This window comes from Lethenteron reissneri, chromosome 24, assembly GCF_015708825.2.
Source record: "Lethenteron reissneri isolate LAM-NWPU_2019-01 chromosome 24, ASM1570882v1, whole genome shotgun sequence".
Classification (NCBI taxonomy): domain Eukaryota; kingdom Metazoa; phylum Chordata; class Hyperoartia; order Petromyzontiformes; family Petromyzontidae; genus Lethenteron; species Lethenteron reissneri.
In genome coordinates, this window is record NC_083802.1 from 1625699 (window position 1) to 1645304 (window position 19606).

A 19606-nucleotide genomic window follows, 5' to 3' on the forward strand; every position below is an offset into this window, starting at 1 on the left:
TAACCCAATGTGGCCCGACTTTTGTGCCACCTTGTAAAACAGCTGACGTTTGTGGCAATATCTTACGCTTACATAGGGGCCGTCCATAAATGACGTCATGCACTTAGGGGGGGGGAGGGTGAGAAATGTGACGTCACGTAAAAATTTGCAACTTTAAATAAATATAGAATTGTTATAACAACACTAATTGTTATTACAACATCAGAGTGCAGCGCCACATTAAATACGCACTACAATGGCAATAGTTTAAAGCGATTTGAAGCATGTTTTATTTTCAAAATGGAAATATGGTTTTGGGGGGGGGGGCAGAGCTTTGTGACGTCAAACCGAAGCGGGGGGGGGGGCGGGGTCCCCGCTGACCAATCCCCGCTGTCCAATCCCCGCTGGCCAATCCCCGGTGACCAATCCCCGCTGTCCAATCCCCGCTGGCCAATCCCCGCCGTCCAATCCCCGCCGTCCAATCCCCGCCGTCCAATCCCCGCCGACCAATCCCCGCCGTCCAATCCCCGCCGTCCAATCTCCGCCGTCCAATCCCCGCCGTCTAATCTCCGCCGTCCAATCCCCGCCGTCCAATCCCCGCCGTCCAATCCCCGCCGGCCAATCTCCGCCGACCAATCCCCGCCGACCAATCCCCGCTGTCCAATCCCCGCTGTCCAATCCCCGCTGACCAATCCCCGCTGTCCAATCCCCGCTGTCCAATCCCCGCTGTCCAATCCCCGCTGTCCAATCCCCGCTGACCAATCCCCGCTGACCAATCCCCGCTGACCAATCCCCGCTGTCCAATCCCCGCTGACCAATCCCCGCTGTCCAATCCCCGCTGTCCAATCCCTGCAAGCCAATCCCCGCTGTCCAATCCCCGCTGTCCAATCCCCGCTGACCAATCCCCGCTGACCAATCCCCGCTGACCAATCCCCGCTGTCCAATCCCCGCTGACCAATCCCCGCTGTCCAATCCCCGCTGTCCAATCCCTGCAAGCCAATCCCCGCTGTCCAATCCCCGCTGTCCAATCCCCGCTGTCCAATCCCCGCTGTCCAATCCCCGCTGACCAATCCCCGCTGTCCAATCCCCGCTGGCCAATCCCCGCGACGACCAACAGCCGCGGCGGGGGACTGCGGACCAATCACGGAGCGCGTTGCTGCGGGGAGGGGCGTGCCGCGGTCTGGCTCCTCCCACCCGGGCCCCAGCTGCTCCTCGTGGAGAGAGAGAGGCGGGAGAGAGAGAGGCGGGTGGCTCCTCTCGTCGTCGTCGTCTTCTTCGTCGTCTCTCGGTGCAGGGCGACTCGCTGTTGCCCGTGGCTGGCGTCGTCTGCGTAGACGGAGCCATGAGCAAGCGCAAGGCGCCGCAGGAGACCCTCAATGAGGGCATTACAGATTTCCTCTTTGGTAAAACCTTTCAGATTTCTTTGTTTCGCGCCGATGTTGATATCGCCTTCCTCCCCCCCCCCCTCCGTTATAAACATCATCATCATCACCGTGACGATAGAAATTATCCTGCGTGAGACGTCGTCACCAGAAGTTACCAGCAGAGTGGCAAACCCACACACGGCTCGCTGGCCAGGCTGTGGACACGCCACCCGAGGCTTGAATTCGCGACAACCGCGGTGTTGCCTTGGCAAATACAACAGTGCTGTTGCTTATCAAACCATACGTGTAATCTGCGTCAAAGGTCGTGTCCGTCATGGTTGTGAAAAAGATATTGGGACGGTTGTGGAACGCGAGACTTACTAACAAGGCAGCTGTGTGAACGGGCCCCAGCGTGGTTCAATGTCTCTGCGCAGTGCACGTGTTGGATATTTGAGTTCTTCGAGTTCAGATGAATGCTCGGGGAGGATCTAGTTGAGGATCAATAATGTACTCGCTGGTTCTTTCGGTAAAGTCACGTAGGTGAAAATAAAAAATGAAATAACAATGAAAATAACTCCTGTAAAAAAAAATTCACCTACGTGACTTTACCGAAAGAGCCAAAGAGTATGGTTCCTTGCAGTCACGAAAACTTGAAATTTAGAATCAATAATGTGACTTATTGTTGTGGCTATTGGAGTGTAGAGTTTCCATAATATAGGTTTTTGGGTCAGATCGCGTTATTTATAAATGTGTCATAATCCTCCACCACCCGACACGGCCAAACAGTAAAAAATTAACCCGTAAAAACAAAGTTTTTCACTCTAAATCCTTTATATGCGTGGCGGTTAGAGCCTCTCGTCCTCTGGCTTGAGATGGCTGCCACCTATGGGTCAGATGATTGTCTGCCAGCATTAAGCAATTGGTAATTAAATATTTTTAACAAATTCCCTAAACAGTGTAAAATTTAGGAAAAAATTTTTCACGAAAATTAATTGTCACGCACAACGAGTCTGCGTCGAAAATGTCAGCTCGATTGGATCACGGGAAGTGGGTTAAAACACGACCGAATAGATGTGCACGGTCGTAAGCAAGCAAGCACGCAAGCGAACTTAATATAAAGGATTTTAAAAAGTCACGTTTTTTCAAAGGACAACATTGATTATATCCTATGGGGTCAATCTATGTCAACTAAAGAAGGGCTTGCAAGTGATATGACGTAAATGTTCTCGTAACATTGTCAGTAAATCGTGAGGTATGAGTCCTAGACCATCATTAGATCCACAATTCTTACTTGGATGCATATGTACGTGTTGTGCCACATGTGAATGAATATGGAGCAGTGAATGTGAGATCATCGCTGCTATTTTCCAAATTTGGAGGCTTATATCGCTGAGAATATGAAAGCAATACGTCCTAAATTTACTGTTTTAACAGATAAATTTCTGTCGATAGAAATGACACCAAAAAGTTTTTCTTGTATTTTATGTGGCGATTTAAACTAAATTTTATGCATTGTGGTTAAAAAACTTCATAATATTTTACTTTAGTTTGTGAATTCTGATTCTGAATAAGAGAAAGCACTGTTATGCATTATCTCTAGCCCTTCCCTATGCCAAGATACAGATTCTTAAAAATGCCTGCATGGAAACACGAGTCATAAGTGTTGCCTAATCCCCCCTCCCTCCCTACTTAATATCATTGGGGGAATGGGTACTGATATCCTTCTGAAAATCCCATATATATCATACAATTTATTGACAGTTTTACAGAAGAATAAAAGACATGTCAAATTATTGCCGCTATCTGGTGATTTGACATTGAATGAGCACGGGATTATCTCCACTGTGTTTACCACCACCCACTCAAAAAATATTTACTGCTTACACTTGCCTTTCTGGCAGTATGTGGTAGCAGCTCCTGCTTTTAGTCCATATAATACACAACATAACGATACAAGTCATACCTGTAATAACAAATTACAGATGCAAATAATAATTTTTTAATTTTGCAGTGCCTGTTGTACGAGTACTGTGTGTATGATATTGTTTTGGTGTGCTCTTTGTTTTTTCACAGAGCTGGCAAACTATGAGAAAAATGTGAATCGTGCCATTCACAAGTACAACGCCTATCGGTATGAAAGCAAATCACATTGGGATCTGTACACATCATGTCTGCACAGCTGGGCACAGGCATATGTATACACGTTCACAGTTAGTTCTCACCTTGCATACACAATCAACGTGAAATGGATGACGCACAATAATTCATTGAAAGCCAAGACATAAACACGTATTGTAGAGAACCAGACGAGATGTGATGGGCACGAGAGATTGAGCTTGTTTTTAATCTGGACTTATTGTGGTTGCCCGTACTTAAATCGGCATGCTCTTCCAGACCATTGGGCTGCCAATGAGATGCTCCATTCCTCTGTCTTCAGCTGAGTTGGTTTAACACACAGCAGCTCCTTTCCAGATGAGCGTAGGTTGCATGTTGGCACTTATAGGTTAAATGACCCATCTTCTTGGTTCTTTCGGTAAAGTCACGTAGAAGGGAAGTAATAAAATAATAAAAATAAAACATAATAAAATAAATTATTTTTTTATGTTTTATTTGTTATTAAATACATTAATTTATTACGTTTTTTATTTTTTATTTTATTACTTCCCTTCTATGTGACTTTACCGAAAGAACCAAGAAGATGAATCCCTGCAGTCACGAAAGCTTTAAATCGAAGGTTAAATGACGTCGCTCAGGTAGGTTGATTGACCGAAGGTTTTCACCTTCAAAGCGAGTACTGCCACCTTCAACTTGACTGTCATGCACTGGCAACCATTGAATGTCATTGAGAAGGTTCAAAGAGCTTGTGTGATGTGGAGCCAAGCAAACAACTCTGGCCAGGGTGTTCTTCATGGCTGAAGACATTTGCTGAGGCCATCATATACACCACACAGCAGCGTGGTATAATAGTCCGGGCATGTGACAACTACACATACACAATAGTATTTCTGACATCCTTGTCGGGCGTGATAGGTGCATGATCGGGTCAGCTCACCAACACGTGGTTCACCTAACAATGGAAAAATATTTTGCCTAGTTCCTTACAAATGTTTAAAAAACCTGAAAACAAACCGCCATGCATATGCATACATTAAACACATTCAACATATGGACCTGCAAAATAACATGTACTGCTGACTAACAAAATTAATATGGGGAAGAGCTGGTTTGGCTCGCCTCATGTTCTGGCTAAATGTTAATGGAGTTGAAACAAATATAATTAAGTACATGCCAAAGAGTTCAGGACCACGAGCAAGAACAGCAGTGGCACGATGCTCCTTGTTCCATATCGGAGTGGCAGCCTCTCTGCTTCAACTTTTCAGAATCCATCCTCATACACTTTCCAATCACAGTTTTTGCATTCTGTTCTTTAGCAAACTTTAAAATCTTATCCTTGGCATGCTCTATATCATACTTGGTCAATTGTCCAAGTCCGTTTTACATTATTAGAGCATGTGTACTTCATCTAACGTTTTCATATGTCTTTGTCGCCATGGTTACCAGTCACCAGTGTAACCATGGTCCCCAATAGATGGTTCTTTTGCTTAGTTGGCCAAGGAGAACAGGGCGGGATGCTCCTCGGAACCTGTGGTCATCACGTGGTGGTGGTGTGGCATGGGTGCACGCTCAGAATTTTTAGTACATTCTGGATGCTTTAACAGTGTATACTTGAATCATCCTCCCAGTAGAGTAACAGTTCTATGAATCGACAGTGGGTTGAATAATTACATGCCTCCTTCGCATGTGGATGGTAAGCAATGGAGTGCTTACCCCTATTAAATTGAGCCTTTTGTTAGGCAAAGAAAGTAATCTACTCTCAAATGAAGTGGGGTAATACAATTTTGCAATTAAGTATTTTTTTGTGGCAATGAAACATTACAAGCAATGCAAATTAAAATGAGGTTTGGATGGTAGTGAGTTGAAAAAGGTACAGAGGGCAATGCATAAGCGAAATAGGGAAGGAGTAAATATCGGATGGTTTCCTGCAAATACATGTACACACTGCATCCATGATTACAGTATTGTGTGTTTACTAAAGCATGATTGAGAGCACCAAAACATTGTCCATCGCAGGGGTTACATTCTTGAAAATTGCTGCAATCAGAAAATCCGCAAACTCAAAGGCAAATGGGAAAGCTAGGGTTTGATGCATGGTCCGTAATACGACACCCCCTCCTTTTCTTCTACGTTACCCTATATTAACTCAAATATGAAACCGGAAGTCTTTAAATGAAAAACATGATCAATATTTTGAATCGTGTTAAATATAACTCATAGACTAAATGTATAGATTGAAAACAATTAAGGTTGTTTACAGTACTGTACATGTATACGTAAAAGTAAACCTGAAAATCAAGATAAAGTTAATGATGCTGCACTCTCCCCTTTCACAAGTCTATTTCATACCTCTGCTTAATCGTTCCGAGACATCTCCTTCCTCTGCTTCTTTTCCTTCTATTCACTACCACTTGGTAGTAGTAATAGGTTTTTACCCTTTTATCTGGCAACACAACTGACACCTTTATACAAGGGATCATGTTTGCATTAACCACAATACTTGCGGTCAAAATGCAAAGAAAAAAGACAACTATGATAATGTGTACACTGTCCTTGAAATTGATTGGTCCACACCCGAGACAGCTTTTCTTAGAGCCCAGTCTCACATGGTGTTGGACCAGATGGGCCATTGGAAAATAATCAATAAGGTCACTGATAAAGTAAGAAGAATTGTGCAGCTCAACCTCACCGCTTCACTGGACGCTGGGAGCACTTGGACTGGGACCCGAATGGGCTGCACGGGAGACCGGATGGCTTGCGCGTATGCTTCTGCGGCAACATCATCGCGAGCAGTACGCTTACGTGATGCATACAGGAATCCCGCGATCAACCATGAAAGGTCGACCAACAGAGAGGCATGATCGGCAAACTGTATCTCAAACCATTTTGCGTCAATAGTCAAATCCATGATTGGGAAAGGTTTTGGTGTGCATTAATTGTAATCACCCCACATGTTCCTATCATCTTAGACATTATTGATCAACCTGAATGGTGGATAACTGATTAAGTGATGGCGATGAATAAAAAGAAAAATAATAATGCTGCGAATTTGATTTTGTTTTTACAGAAAAGCTGCAGCCGTCATCGCAAAGTATCCAAACAAGATAAAAAGTGGTTCTGAGGCCAAGCAACTTGTGAGCATCACTCCCATTCTAACATAAACACATGCCCATATACTCATGAATACACTCGTACACATTGCAAGATGCCAAACAATAGCCACTATTGACTGCTTAGTGGTGGACACATTACTGCAGTACCTGTGCCACTGAGATTACTCTCGGACCACGTAGAGCCGTGAAGGCTTGATGACAGGAGGTCACGGGTCAAGTTTCATGTGTTAGGAGCTGAGTTTAATAATACATAATAATTTAAAAGACTTTATAAATTCCACAGTTAAATGAAGGGACTCCCCCACACCATGTTAATCGTGTTTTTGTTGTTATCATACTTAACTTGCTGCTCAGTGTGGGTCAGTAAAGTGTGGGAGAGAGACAGGCAGGACCTGTTCAGATATCACTCCTTGGTTTGGTGAGACGTTGCCAGATTTCGAACTCAGGTTGCCATGTTACTGACTTGTTGATGCCATGTATGTGAGAATTGGTAGACAAACCTTTTGTAAATCCAGCTCGTGTGGTTGGTTATCCTCTACATTGTCTCTTATTATGTTCCCAATTTGTGAATTGCATACTGCATGCACTTTTCCAAATTGGCAATGCTATGATTATCTGAGGTCCCACAATCCCATTTTGGTTTCCATTAATGTACAGGAGGTCAATTGACCTCTACCTTCTGCTCTACACTGATTTTTTTTTTATGGGGGGATAATGCTTCTTGTTAATTTCTATTCTGGCCCTGCAAGCCTGTGGCTTTATGCTAGCATAGTGTACAATTGACATACCTTGCAGAAATAACGGAGCCTATACCCTACATTTCGCCACAAGTTATTTTATTCTAAAAAGAGTTGTAACCATTTACTTGAGTGTTGGGGAGCTAACATTGTTAATTACTAATGTTTGCGTGCAATTACATCAGCGAGCATAAACGATTGTGACTGAGTGGGTATAAGAGTGTGTACTGGTACAAGTAAATAATATATTCTGTGATAAGTGGATGGATTGTTAGATTGGAAGTACATGGATTTATGGATGAATAAGTGGGAGATCATGAGACACACTATATTTCTGTATCTCGGCAGGAAGGTGTTGGGGTGCAAATCGCAAAGAAGATTGATGAGTTCCTGTCAACGGGGAAGTTACAAAAGCTGGAAAAGGTAACATGAATGGTACAAATGTAAACCCCCATGAGCAGAGCTCTGTCTGACCTGTTTGAATGATTGTTTGAGCACATGCACTCATCTATGCGTTGTCAGTGATATGTGTATGCATGGAGAATCCTTAGTAGTCAAAGAGCTCAAATCACGATGGGGAAAATAGTGAGTTTAGGATTCGTCTCAACCTTTCACTCCTTCAGGCCTGCTAAAACATATCGCAGTGGGGAATTAGCAGTGTCTTCCTGTGGAGCGGCTGGTCCCCCCACAGTAAATTCCTTGAAGCTTTCGTAACTGCAAGGATTCATATTCTTAGGTTTTTTCGGTAAAGTCACGTAGGTAAAACATTAAAATTTATTAAAGTAAAATAAAATAAAAATCACGACGTTTCGGAGACAACACAAGCTTCCGTCTTCAGGTGGAACCGTCACAGCCACGACAGCTGTATCAAGTAGAAGGTCCAGGATTTTGTTGTTGTATGAATCTTTATCCATGATGACCGTGGCATTGCCCTTGTCTGCCGAGAGGATGACTATATCATCCGCGAGTTCAGAGCGTTCGTTTTTGCTGATGTTGCTAGTGACCAAGAACAGAATTGGGCACTGTCCTATTGCTCACTGAACAAAGAGAGACTGTAACTTGAACATGAATATCTCTTTGCAGATTCGTCTTGATGACACATCGTCTTCCATCAACTTCCTGACACGCATCACTGGCATCGGGTGAGGGCTTCTTGTGGTGATGATACGCGTGTCGTTGCAATCTGCTATTGTCACCGTGCTTCATAATGTGCACGTGTGCGAGGTACTGGAGACTCCCTGTATATCGCAGGGGTTACATTTTTTTTGTTTCTTTCGGTAAAGTCACGTAGAAAGAAAATAATAAAAGTAAAACAAAATAATTCTCACGACATTTCGGCCACAACGCAAGCAGCCGTCTTCAGGTGGAGAACAGGTCTGTCTGCCTTCTCGACAGACCTGTTTTCCACCTGAAGACGGCTGCTTGCGTTGTGGCCGAAACGTCGTGAGAATTATTTTATTATGTTTTATTTTTATATTTATTATTTTCCTTCTACGTGACTTTACCGAAAGAACCAAGAAGATGAATCCCTGCAGTCACGAAAGCTTTAAATCGAAATTTAGGGGTTACCTTGTTGGAAAGTGTCGTGAAAGCCAAAACCGCAATATTCAATACTTAAGCCTTGCCTAAATAATGGGGTTAGGTACACACAAACCAAAAATAGACACATCACAGTACTGTACTGTATGCCAAATAAACGAAAACTAAATAATTGAAATAAACACGTAAAAACCTATACAAAAAACATTGTTAGACAATAAATAGTATAAATACTTAATAAATACTGTACTTACTGATGATGATGATCCAAAGTGGGTGTATGTTATTGTCCATGAGTAGGGAGCGGTGGGATAGCAGTTAGCACGCTGCGCTACAAACCCGGCGACCTGAGTTTCAATTCCTGCTCATGCCCAATACCAGTGACGATTATCTGAATCAGTCCTGGGCCTCCCCTAGGTTAACTTAGCCTATCAAATGAGTATCTGGTGTGATGTGTAAATATCGCCATTGTGGAGACAAAAGGCGGCCGGGTGTAGTGCTGACCACTCCTCTTGATGGTTGGAATCAGTCCACTAGACCTTCTATCGAAAGTCCGGAAGTACTGATCCAGTGTAATGTGTGATCGGGGGGGTGCTATAGAGAGGGTGGGGGTTGGAGAGTATAGATGGACTGTTTGGCTTGAAATCATGGTTTGCTTCATGTAGACAATATACATTTACTGCATTGTGAAGATCTCTCATAAAATAAATCGGCACACTATGCCTCCTTTTCATATCTGTCCTTCCACGAAAAATACAAATATGTTTTGCACATCCCATCAACCACACAGCCTGATGGGAGTACATCATTTCAACCCCATTGTTTAATCAGAAGCAAACTCTGGACTTGTTTGGCATTCGGTGTCTATAATTAGCAGTAAAATATTTATTTTTGCCAATGCTGGTGAACAGCCAAAGTGTATAAAGCTTCTCTGTTAGGTTTGGGTTCTAACTTGTTGGCGAAATATGTAACACATAGCAATCATGATTATTGTGCTCATATGCATTGTCCTTGAGTGTGAATTATTCTGTCGCCTTTATGTTTTCACTCAATAAACATTTAGCTTGTTTAATTTGCCTGACCCACAGACCTGCTGTTGCCAAAAAGCTGTATGATGAGGGAATTAGAACACTGGACGGTAAGGAAAACCCCATAACACATTTACATTTCAGCATTGTGATAGATAACTTATAAGAAGAAGTTTCCGACTTGGATCATATTAGTCATTTATATATGTATGTATGTTAAACTTATTTCCCCGTATATAGCCGACCTTGATTTTTGCATAATAACTGCAGATTTGTGCAAGATTATTTGCTGATATTTTTGAAGATACCATTTTCCATTTTTAATGAACCATTTGTTTAGTGCTGTGGTTGCACCTGAGGTATGTGGCTTGGACACACTTTTATTTAGCAGCCAAGATGCAACAAATCACCATTTTTATTACGTGCACAACATTATTGTGCAGAAAAGATGGATTCGTCCACCCTTGTATTTTTTGTGTGTACATAGTTTATATTTCTGTTATTGTTTGTGAGAAACTAGAATGTCTACTTTTCCACTTTTTACAGACTTGAAAAATAACGTCGAGAGACTGAACCACCACCAGCGCATTGGCCTGAAGTGAGTGATTAACAAACTGTGATCTGTGAGCTTGGTATGTGTTAAACACATTCACATGTTGTACAGTGTTATATTTAAAAAGGTACATCAGAGGTGCCAAAGGGGGTCAGAGGGGGGGCTATCATATCCCCTCAGTTGGCAGTCCACATCAACAAGTCGGATATGCAGTGCCTGTTAATAGATTGGTTGTAGGAACCAGTTCGGTTTCATTTTACCAGTAAAAGCGATGTAATGTTTACGTCAACAGCATCATTTGTAGTGTTTGAAAATACATCGTAAAATGAAACAATATGTCGTAGAGATTGAAATGAAACACTTATTGTACATTAATAAATGGGAATTAATTACAAATGAAATGTTTTAGGTAAAGTTTTAAGTCAAAATGGAATGAGCTTTTAATTGATAAAATAATACATTGTCGATAGGCATGTAACGGTTCATCAAGTAATGGACACTCGCAATGCTGCATCAAATTATGTGTGTAGGAATCGATTATTATTTCTATTGCTATAAATTGTTTACAAACTATTTTCAAATGTTACATTTCGGGTAATTGAACGAACGGTAGAGAACAATTGAAAACGTAAGAAACAGTCTAATGAGAGTAAACAACAAACACACAATAGGTTCTTGAATATCATCTTAACTTGATCATATTGTGGTTTGTGTTGAATCATGGCTAAATATGCCTCCTATAAGGACGGGGGGGACATGGCCGATCGGGAATGTGTACTGCTATTTGCGGAGGTTTTTTTCCCCCCAATAATTGGTTTTGATCAGTTTTTTTTTTATAAATTAAGATAGTTATTTCATGAATAATTTTTTTATTGTTTGTATATATGTCCACGTGCACACAACTTGTAGACAGGGCCACACACATTTTGAAACAATACAAAACAATAAAAAGAGTCAACTCTTAAATGTAAATGCAATCTGCGGTTCATGAAATGGTCAGTGGAGATGATTAATTGTTCCATGTATATTGCAGTGTATGGTTGTAAAATGTGAATTGTAAGTTTTCAGTACTCTCGTCCGAGTCTATTTAAATGATCTATAATTTTTATGGTATGGTGTCAGAATTTTAGCATTGTGTTATGTCTTTGAATGCAGATACTTTGAGGATTTTGAAAAGAGGATTCCCAGAACTGAGCTGATGAAAATGCAGGTCAGCTATGTGCCATATACATGTGACTCTCACTTGTTCGACTCGGTGATGCATGTTAGTATGATTGCTAAGCTAATTATGGCCACAATGATTATCATGAAAACAGACTTTTGGTGGGGATTTGTTGTCAGTAATGTGAATATTATAAATGTGATGTTTAGGATCTGGTGTGCAAAGATATACAAGCTTTGGATCCTGATTACATTGCTTCAGTTTGTGGCAGCTTCCGCAGAGGTAACAAGCACACATTATTACACGTGCTATGGTACATGCAACATCTAAATAAAATGGAAGGATGCTAGTTGGCCCTGAACCTTGTTACATTATCTACAGATGCCACTGGACATGATGCTGAAGAGCCGCACACTAACGAGTCAGCAACACATTTCTTCAAAAGAATTGTTCGTTGAAAACCGTACTGTCAATCCTAAGCATAGGATCTATGTGCCCAAGAGCCCATTGGCACCGCAAGGTGCGTCACCACAGGCAATTGGATTCACGATTCCATAAAAAAGTATCTCAACTAGCAAGGGACGTCAGGCATCGTCCACATCCTTTCCCTGTCTGAATAAGGGTTAGAACATTTCATTGAATAATAATAATAGTGAAGGATGACATTCACGTGACCATTTTTAACAAAATGGTCACGTGAATACACAATATTGCTCTCCATTGGCAGTAAGGATAAGAATAACACAATACACAATATTGCTCTGCATTGGCAGTAAGGAGAAGAATAACAACACAAGGCTTGAAGCACACCCCCACACACCTAGAGAGAAAACCCAATTGTGTTCATCAGCAGCCCGGAGTAAGGAGATCATTGTAGCGCTGATTTTCGTGCCTGCCATTATGAGCCTTTGTCCTCGCTGGCAAAGCGAACTCACCATGGGAACAATTTATTGCCGTACCAGGTCCACTGCAGTGCTTGTTAACACCCCAGCCACACGGACTGAAGCTTCGCAAGAAATGTTAACAAAATATGGAGCTCACTATGGAAGTGAATGTGGGTTGTCGGATGTATGTGCCAAGGCGTCTGCACTGTGTTATACAAATATATTTCAATAAATAATACCGATTTGGCAGTTTGAAATCATTGACTATTCTTTATTGACTGGTTGTTGCAGGGGCAGAGTCAAGTGGTGACATGGATGTACTTCTGACTTATGAGAGTTACACATCTGAGAGCAAGAAGCAGGTGGTTTACAAATGAATCATAGCCACGGTTTCTACATTTTGTAAATACTTACCTATTTCCCCTCCAATTTGTACTTCATATTTGCCATTATTTAATTGCTATCTGCGCATTATTTTTTTCGGGATAAATTTTACAATATTCTCACATTGTTCATATAGTTTTGTTGTTGTTGTTTTACTCTCACACGGTTGTGATTTTCTTTTGTACCCTCAGCCATTTCTTTTGCATAGGGTGGTGGACCACTTGAAGTCCACTGGGTTCCTCACGGAGACATTATCCCGCGGTGAAACCAAGTTCATGGTAAGATTCCAAGAACACAGGATGAGATGTTACTATCCTTTGTGCAAGCACTTCCAAGAGTTCATGAACAGTGAGCCTGGTGAAATTTGGGGAGCGCATCGTCAGTAGTGAACCTTTGGTTCCTAGGGTGTTTCGGCCTTTCACACTATACACCCTCCCCAAAGGCGGCCAGCGACAGGGTGATCAATCCTACGCTTGCGTCCCATTCCCAATTAGTCATAGGAGTTGCCTTGTTGTTGATAGCCAACATCCCATGGGACTATGCATGGCAGGGGTGTCCTCCTCCCTGAGTCAAGCATTGTTGACTGCATACCTCCTGGCCCTCTCACTTTTTTGTCATTACATTCGACTTCATCATCATTGTAATAGTCATCACTGTTATCTTCAGAAGTCATTTGTTTGCATATACTCTTTAGAGGCATTGACATGAATCAATTGAAAATGTACGAATGTTATGAACGATATGTACAGTGTTAATGTGAACATGATGGATACTTACCCAATTGATTTTAAGAGCTGCACAACTTTGTGTTGTGAGTTTGTCCTTGTAGCCTTTGGACTTTTTCTCAACCAGACTCACCTGTTTTGTATTGTGCATCCAAATTAGCAGGGAATGGAGGAACTTATTATTTTAGGTTTATCTCATCAAATATGGTGACCCAGCTTTCCATTGTATCTTTCACCAGAGCAAGGAGCATGTCTTGTAAGTCACAGTCCACGTGATAAATTACGGACAACTGTTTGTCTCATGAACTTTATATTATAGTTCTAGATTTGAAGCTTTCGTGACTGCAAGGATTCATACTCTTAGTTCTTTCGGTAAAGTCACGTCGGTAAAAAATGAAATAAAAATTAATAAAAATAAAGCAATAAAAATCACGACGTTTCGGAGGCAACACAAGTCTCCGTCGTCAGGTGGGATCGTCACAGCCAGGGTTTTTTTTATTCCAACAGCCAATAGATCTTCTGGACAATTATTTTTCTGTGTGTTTCATAAGCAGCCGAACTCTGGAACTGGTTTCAACTTTAAAGAATCTCTTGACCAGTCAGGCCTGTTAGAAGAATTCTAATGGGTAGCCGTCTGTTATTTTGCATAATGTGGGGCTCATTTCAGTACTAGACAGTGATATTGAATATAAACTCATTCTGGCTGTCACACAGAGGGTTATGGGAAATAAACATTGTCTACTTGCATTGTACCTTATGATCTTGTATTAAATATATTTATGCTGGCGATTGAAATTAACTCCATTTAAGATAACCAAGTTCCATTTTCTCCATACCTAAGCAATGGAGCAGTGCTCATCTCTTTTGGCTGTTCTGAGCTCACTGAAAATTTGACGTGTTTACATTCCGAAAGTGTGGTGCAGTCTCTATCGGATGATCACTGGTGAGTTTGCACAGTTTAAGTGATCATTATGTCGAGGGATGATGAGATGAACTGACTACCAACTTTGGTTTGAACTCGCATGTGTGCATCAGCAAGAGTAATTTTTTATCCGGTCATTGATGATAACTCGATACTAACGTTTTTCTGTTTTTACGTCTCTTCGATGATGGCTATAAATACTCACAGGGCGTGGGAAGGCTTCCCGTGGTTGATGGTGATGATGATGATGAGGCAAACCGACCTCACCGCCGTATTGACATCCGGTGAGATGGAAATTATGAATGTTTTCTGTTTATTTTGTGGTATTATTCAGCAAACATGAGAGTAGACAATTTACTCTATCTGTATGTTTACTTAATGTTTCACATTTGTGCATTATTTGTGTGTGCTTTGCTGTGTGTGGTGTCCCACTGTGTTTCCATTTACCAGACTCATTCCAAAGGACCAGTACTTCTGCGGAGTGCTTTATTTTACAGGCAGTGATATTTTCAACAAGAACATGCGAACTCGGGCACTGGAAATGGGGTTCACCCTCAACGAGTACTCCATCCGGCCAATCGGCATCACCGGTATATTTGTAATGTGTCCCCGATGAATCGCCCAACTTTTAAACATTAACCTGTGTTAGCACTGCCCCCGATGGCTATAGCAGCAGCTTAACACCCAATTCTAGAATTTTACACTAAAACTGACATGCCTCAGATAAATGTACAGATGAGTAGAATTATCTGCTGGTCAAATAATTCTAAAACAAGTACTGTGCCTTGATGATCATGTTGAAGTAATTTATCTGTGGATTTTAATGCTCGTTTCTCTGCGTGTATCTGTGCGTGCACATGCATCTATCCTGCGCGTGTGCATCCACGATTACAGGAGTGATCGGTGAAGCGTTGCCGGTACACAGTGAACAGGACATCTTCTCTTATATCGGATGGTCATATCGCGAGCCTAAAGACCGGAGTGAATGAGTCTCACAACAGATCTGAAGCCTACTCTGTCTTACTGTGTAAAACTAATCTCAAGTTGGATAATTGGTGTGAGAGGGACATTTTTGTATTATCACATTTTTGTTTTAGGAATCACATTACCCCCAACATTAAAATTAGCATAATTTTACAAGACAGGGCTTTATAAGCATGTATTTACACGCAGGTTCACAGAATTAGGAACAATGGCACAATCTAAATTATGTAGCCATCTTGGTTGCTGCCTTATAACTGAAAATAGAAATGCAAACGTTTTGTGCAGTATTTTAGCACAAACCAAATCTGATATCCCAAGATTGTTTTACATTTCTGTTAAATCTACCTCTTGTATACAAAAAATCAGCCTCCATTGCCCTGTATATTGCGATGTGTGCAGAACTTTCCCCTGAACTAAATTCTAAATACAGGCGTGTTAAAATTTCTTGTTAAGTGAAAATTCGTAAAAACGATTGTTTTCCCGTTGACTTTTAACGTTTTTATGAAATGACTTTCTCCCTTCTCATACAAATCTACTTCCATCTCTCCCCTCCAGTAGTTTCCTCTTTATTTCTGCTCTGAATAAAGATCAGAAATCAAGAGTAATCCGTGTGTGGTTTATCCAATTTGTGGATTAACAGCACACCTGAGATTTTACATAAATTAATAACCGATGGATTTTCCCATAATCTAAAAACAGTTAGACATTATTATTCTTGGAAAAGTTTATTACTAGTAACGTGCTTAAACCGAACAGATATGTGCTCTTGTGAATCCGAAATCGCCTCTACAGTACAGTAGTTGCATATATTTACAACAGTGGCCAGAGTTTGATTTTGGCGTGGCTCTGCTATCCACTTAGTGGGCAGTCTTCTGCGCGGGAGCAGGAAAGTTTTATCACTGAGCATGCGCATCAATCAGTCAATTTTCTACTATAAATTTTTGTTTTGTTTTTTAAAAAACTCAATGTTCATAACTTAAACATAAATTATACCTATTTTAGTTTTTGGCATAGAGGTCGACGGAAAATGGATATTTTTGGATTATCCACGATTTTGAATTATCCGTGGCCTCCTTCCCCGTCAGCGCGGGTAATCGAGCTCTGCTGTATATTAAAAAGTTTTCCATTTCAAATTATGTCCATGCTCTTGTCTCAGATTTAGTGTATTGAGGTTCGGTTATATCTTGGTGCTTTTTATGTCAAAATGTTAATGTGTAACCTCGTATATTGAGTATCAAGGATGCGAGTACTGGTGCTCGTGTATAAATGCCATTAAGGTTACATCGGTACCCATCATACCAAATGGTTTTCATTGTGCTAATAAGGGATGCAATTATGGTCAAAACAGCTACATCATTTGGGCACAGAGGCTCATGAATCCAAGTCAAGGTGTAATTCCAGTTATTCCTTCAGCAGCCTTAGAATAGAGCTGAGTATGAATTCCTAAAATTTATATAGGTAGCCTAAAGGGAGAGTGAATGAGTGTTTTAAACTGGGGTGCATGGATGTAAAATGTTACCTAGTAAAGTATTACTGTTTTAACCCATGTGAAATATTTCAGTTATTGAGTAAACAACCAATATTTGTTTAAGGACATTCTTTATTGTGCATGTAAAAATAAAAAAGGCAAAAACAACAAAATTGCATATGCATTTTTAAAGTTTAGTAAATCATGCAAAGTGGTTCATTAAAAAGAAATCAACCTCTAGGCAGCATGTTGTCCACACTCATACCTGACATTCTACAGTCGTAAAACAGACTGACGTGCATGCATATATATATGCCACTTTCAGTTCAAGATGACACGAGCAACTACACTTGGGCTTGCATCGAACATTATTACATTTCCATCAGCTTAACCAGAAAATCCTCATTGAGCCTCGTTACTTTTTTATTACACGCTTTTTATTAACTCTGTTGTTGTATCCTCAAATCTTGTAACTCAATTTTAACCCACTTCCCAATGTGGTATCGACTGCAAACTTGGTATAGTTATGTCATACTGATGACAATACTATATTCTATCATGAAAAAATAAAAATTATATACTTTAAATATTCTTTTCTATATGTTGTGTTTCGGCTTGGGTCTAATTGTCCACGCTCAACTGACGTTGGCTGTAAATCACCACGGCCCCTTACGTTGTGGCAAGCTTCGGGGCCACTTCCTGGAGTCGTGGAATTCTGCCATTACGAGTCCGGTACATTTCATGAAAGCGTGTTTAAAAAAGTATTTTTAAATATTACTTATTTTGAAAGAACCTGCTTCAAATTTTTGTTCAATTCCCTACAATTTAAATTTTATTTAAATATCTAATTCATATATTTATACCTGCTAGAATAACAATAAACTATATTGGAAGGTTATATTATTTGGGTCTTTCGGTAAAGTTACGTTGATAGGTTCAAGGAAAATAAAAGTATTTGAACCCATCTACGTGACTTTACCGAAAGACCCAAAGAATATGAATTCCTGCAGTCACGAAAGCTTTAAGTCAAGAATTATATTGGAAGGCTTTTTAAGTCAAATGAGTGAAAGTCTTTAGCATGTGTGAATAATAAGCACATGGTCGTGTACAAAAAAGCTTCTTTCCAAGGCTTGCCTTCATTAGAAATGAAGCATTTGGGGATTTGCTTATAACTGAGGGCTCCACCATACATACCTTATGCTTCTGATTATAGCGTTGCACAAATGTGCGATTCTGCATTCAGTGTGTATAGCCTTTTAAAATGTAACAGTCCATCCACCAATATCTTTTAATTACAATTCAAATATTTTCAAATAGTGATAAATATGAAAACAACGCGATATGGATCATAAATATGTGGAACAAGCTTAATGTCCCCTTGGTCTGTTAAGTTTAATTTCACCGATTAATGATTGCACCCGCCAGCAATTCCTGAATTTAGTTTCGGATATACTTGTGCGAGCAAACGAATGTATTGGTTTCTTGAGCCGAGATGAATTCAAAGAAATAATTTGCCTTCAATTGTGTGATCCCATTGTCACGTACACCCCCCAGAAGATAATAAATTAATATATGGTCACGGCAACTTGAACCATCACACACACACCTACAGTATACGAGCTGAAGTCGACACACAGTAGGCGAGCCTCATCTATTCTCACGTGTGCCGGAAGACCGCTGTGAAAAGTAGGAAGGTGTGTCTCTTGTTAATCATGTAATCGATGGTCCATTGAGCAAATAAGTTAAATGCATTCGAATGCACAAACATTTGGATATGCAACACTAATGCCACTCGTGTAATGTACAAGTCCAAGGGCTTGGTGGTTAGATGTGTTTCATATCTTTGTATTTCGACTGTGAAAACTGTCAATAGTTTGTGTGAAAATAGATTAGGTTTGCCTATATTTTCTAATGACTGAAATATTAAAACCTGATGAATGAATCGTGTCATTATCCATCACAAAACTGAACATGTATACAGGCAAAGTAAAAAAAATGCACACTTACTAACCCTACTTAATATATTTACATGATATTTAACACTTGCGTTTGAATCTAAAAACACCACTGGTAAAGTAAAGCTCTACAGGTATCCGTTGATTGACGAAATGTATGCATTCTTTAAAAAAAAAAACACGCATAAAACGAAATTTCGTAAATCGGAATGGCTTTTTCCATTAATACAAAAAATTTGGGATGTGTTTTGGACATATATACCTACAGTATATCACTTTTAACAATACAAAAAAATTGACAAATATTAAAACGATTGAATAATTTAAAACAAACAACCATTTAAAGGAACTCGCCGAAAGATATGCGTGTTGGAATGACGGGAAAGGGGTCGTGTCGAAGCGTCACTTGGCGCTGGAGGGATCCCGTAACTGCAGAGGATGGATGACGCAGCATCACGGGGTGCTGCTTGCTTGATTAGGGGCCGTCCATAAATGACGTCACGCGATTTTGGACGATTTTTGACCCCCCCCCCTTCGTCACACCGCGTCACAAAAAGTCAGACCCCCCCCCCCCTCAAATATGACGTCACAAAGCTCTGCCCCCCCCCCCCCCCCCAAATAAAACATGCTTCAAATCGCTTTCAACTATTGTCATTGTAGTGCGTGTTTAATGTGCCGCTGCACTGATGTTGTA

General features: G+C 40.7%; 1 protein-coding gene across 1 annotated transcript; it reads left to right on the top strand.

The window, feature by feature from the left end:
- The first annotated feature begins 1168 nt into the window (after positions 1-1168).
- Positions 1169-19249, top strand: POLB (DNA polymerase beta). Its single transcript, XM_061557930.1, has 14 exons — positions 1169-1382; positions 3417-3474; positions 6526-6592; positions 7657-7731; positions 8392-8450; positions 9936-9985; positions 10422-10473; positions 11584-11638; positions 11800-11872; positions 12766-12836; positions 13050-13136; positions 14713-14789; positions 14956-15095; positions 15400-19249. Exons 1-14 carry the CDS (start codon positions 1322-1324, stop codon positions 15492-15494), a joined length of 1020 nt encoding a protein of 339 aa, XP_061413914.1. The 5' UTR covers positions 1169-1321; the 3' UTR covers positions 15495-19249.
- The last annotated feature ends 357 nt before the right edge of the window (positions 19250-19606 follow it).

Bases quoted from the DNA above. Each gene is read 5' to 3' on its own strand.
- POLB (XM_061557930.1), top strand. From the start codon at position 1,322: ATGAGCAAGCGCAAGGCGCCGCAGGAGACCCTCAATGAGGGCATTACA. The intron at 13,137-14,712 runs GTAAGATTCCAA...AAATACTCACAG, and splicing joins GCGGTGAAACCAAGTTCATG to GGCGTGGGAAGGCTTCCCGT. The intron at 14,790-14,955 runs GTGAGATGGAAA...TCCATTTACCAG, and splicing joins CACCGCCGTATTGACATCCG to ACTCATTCCAAAGGACCAGT.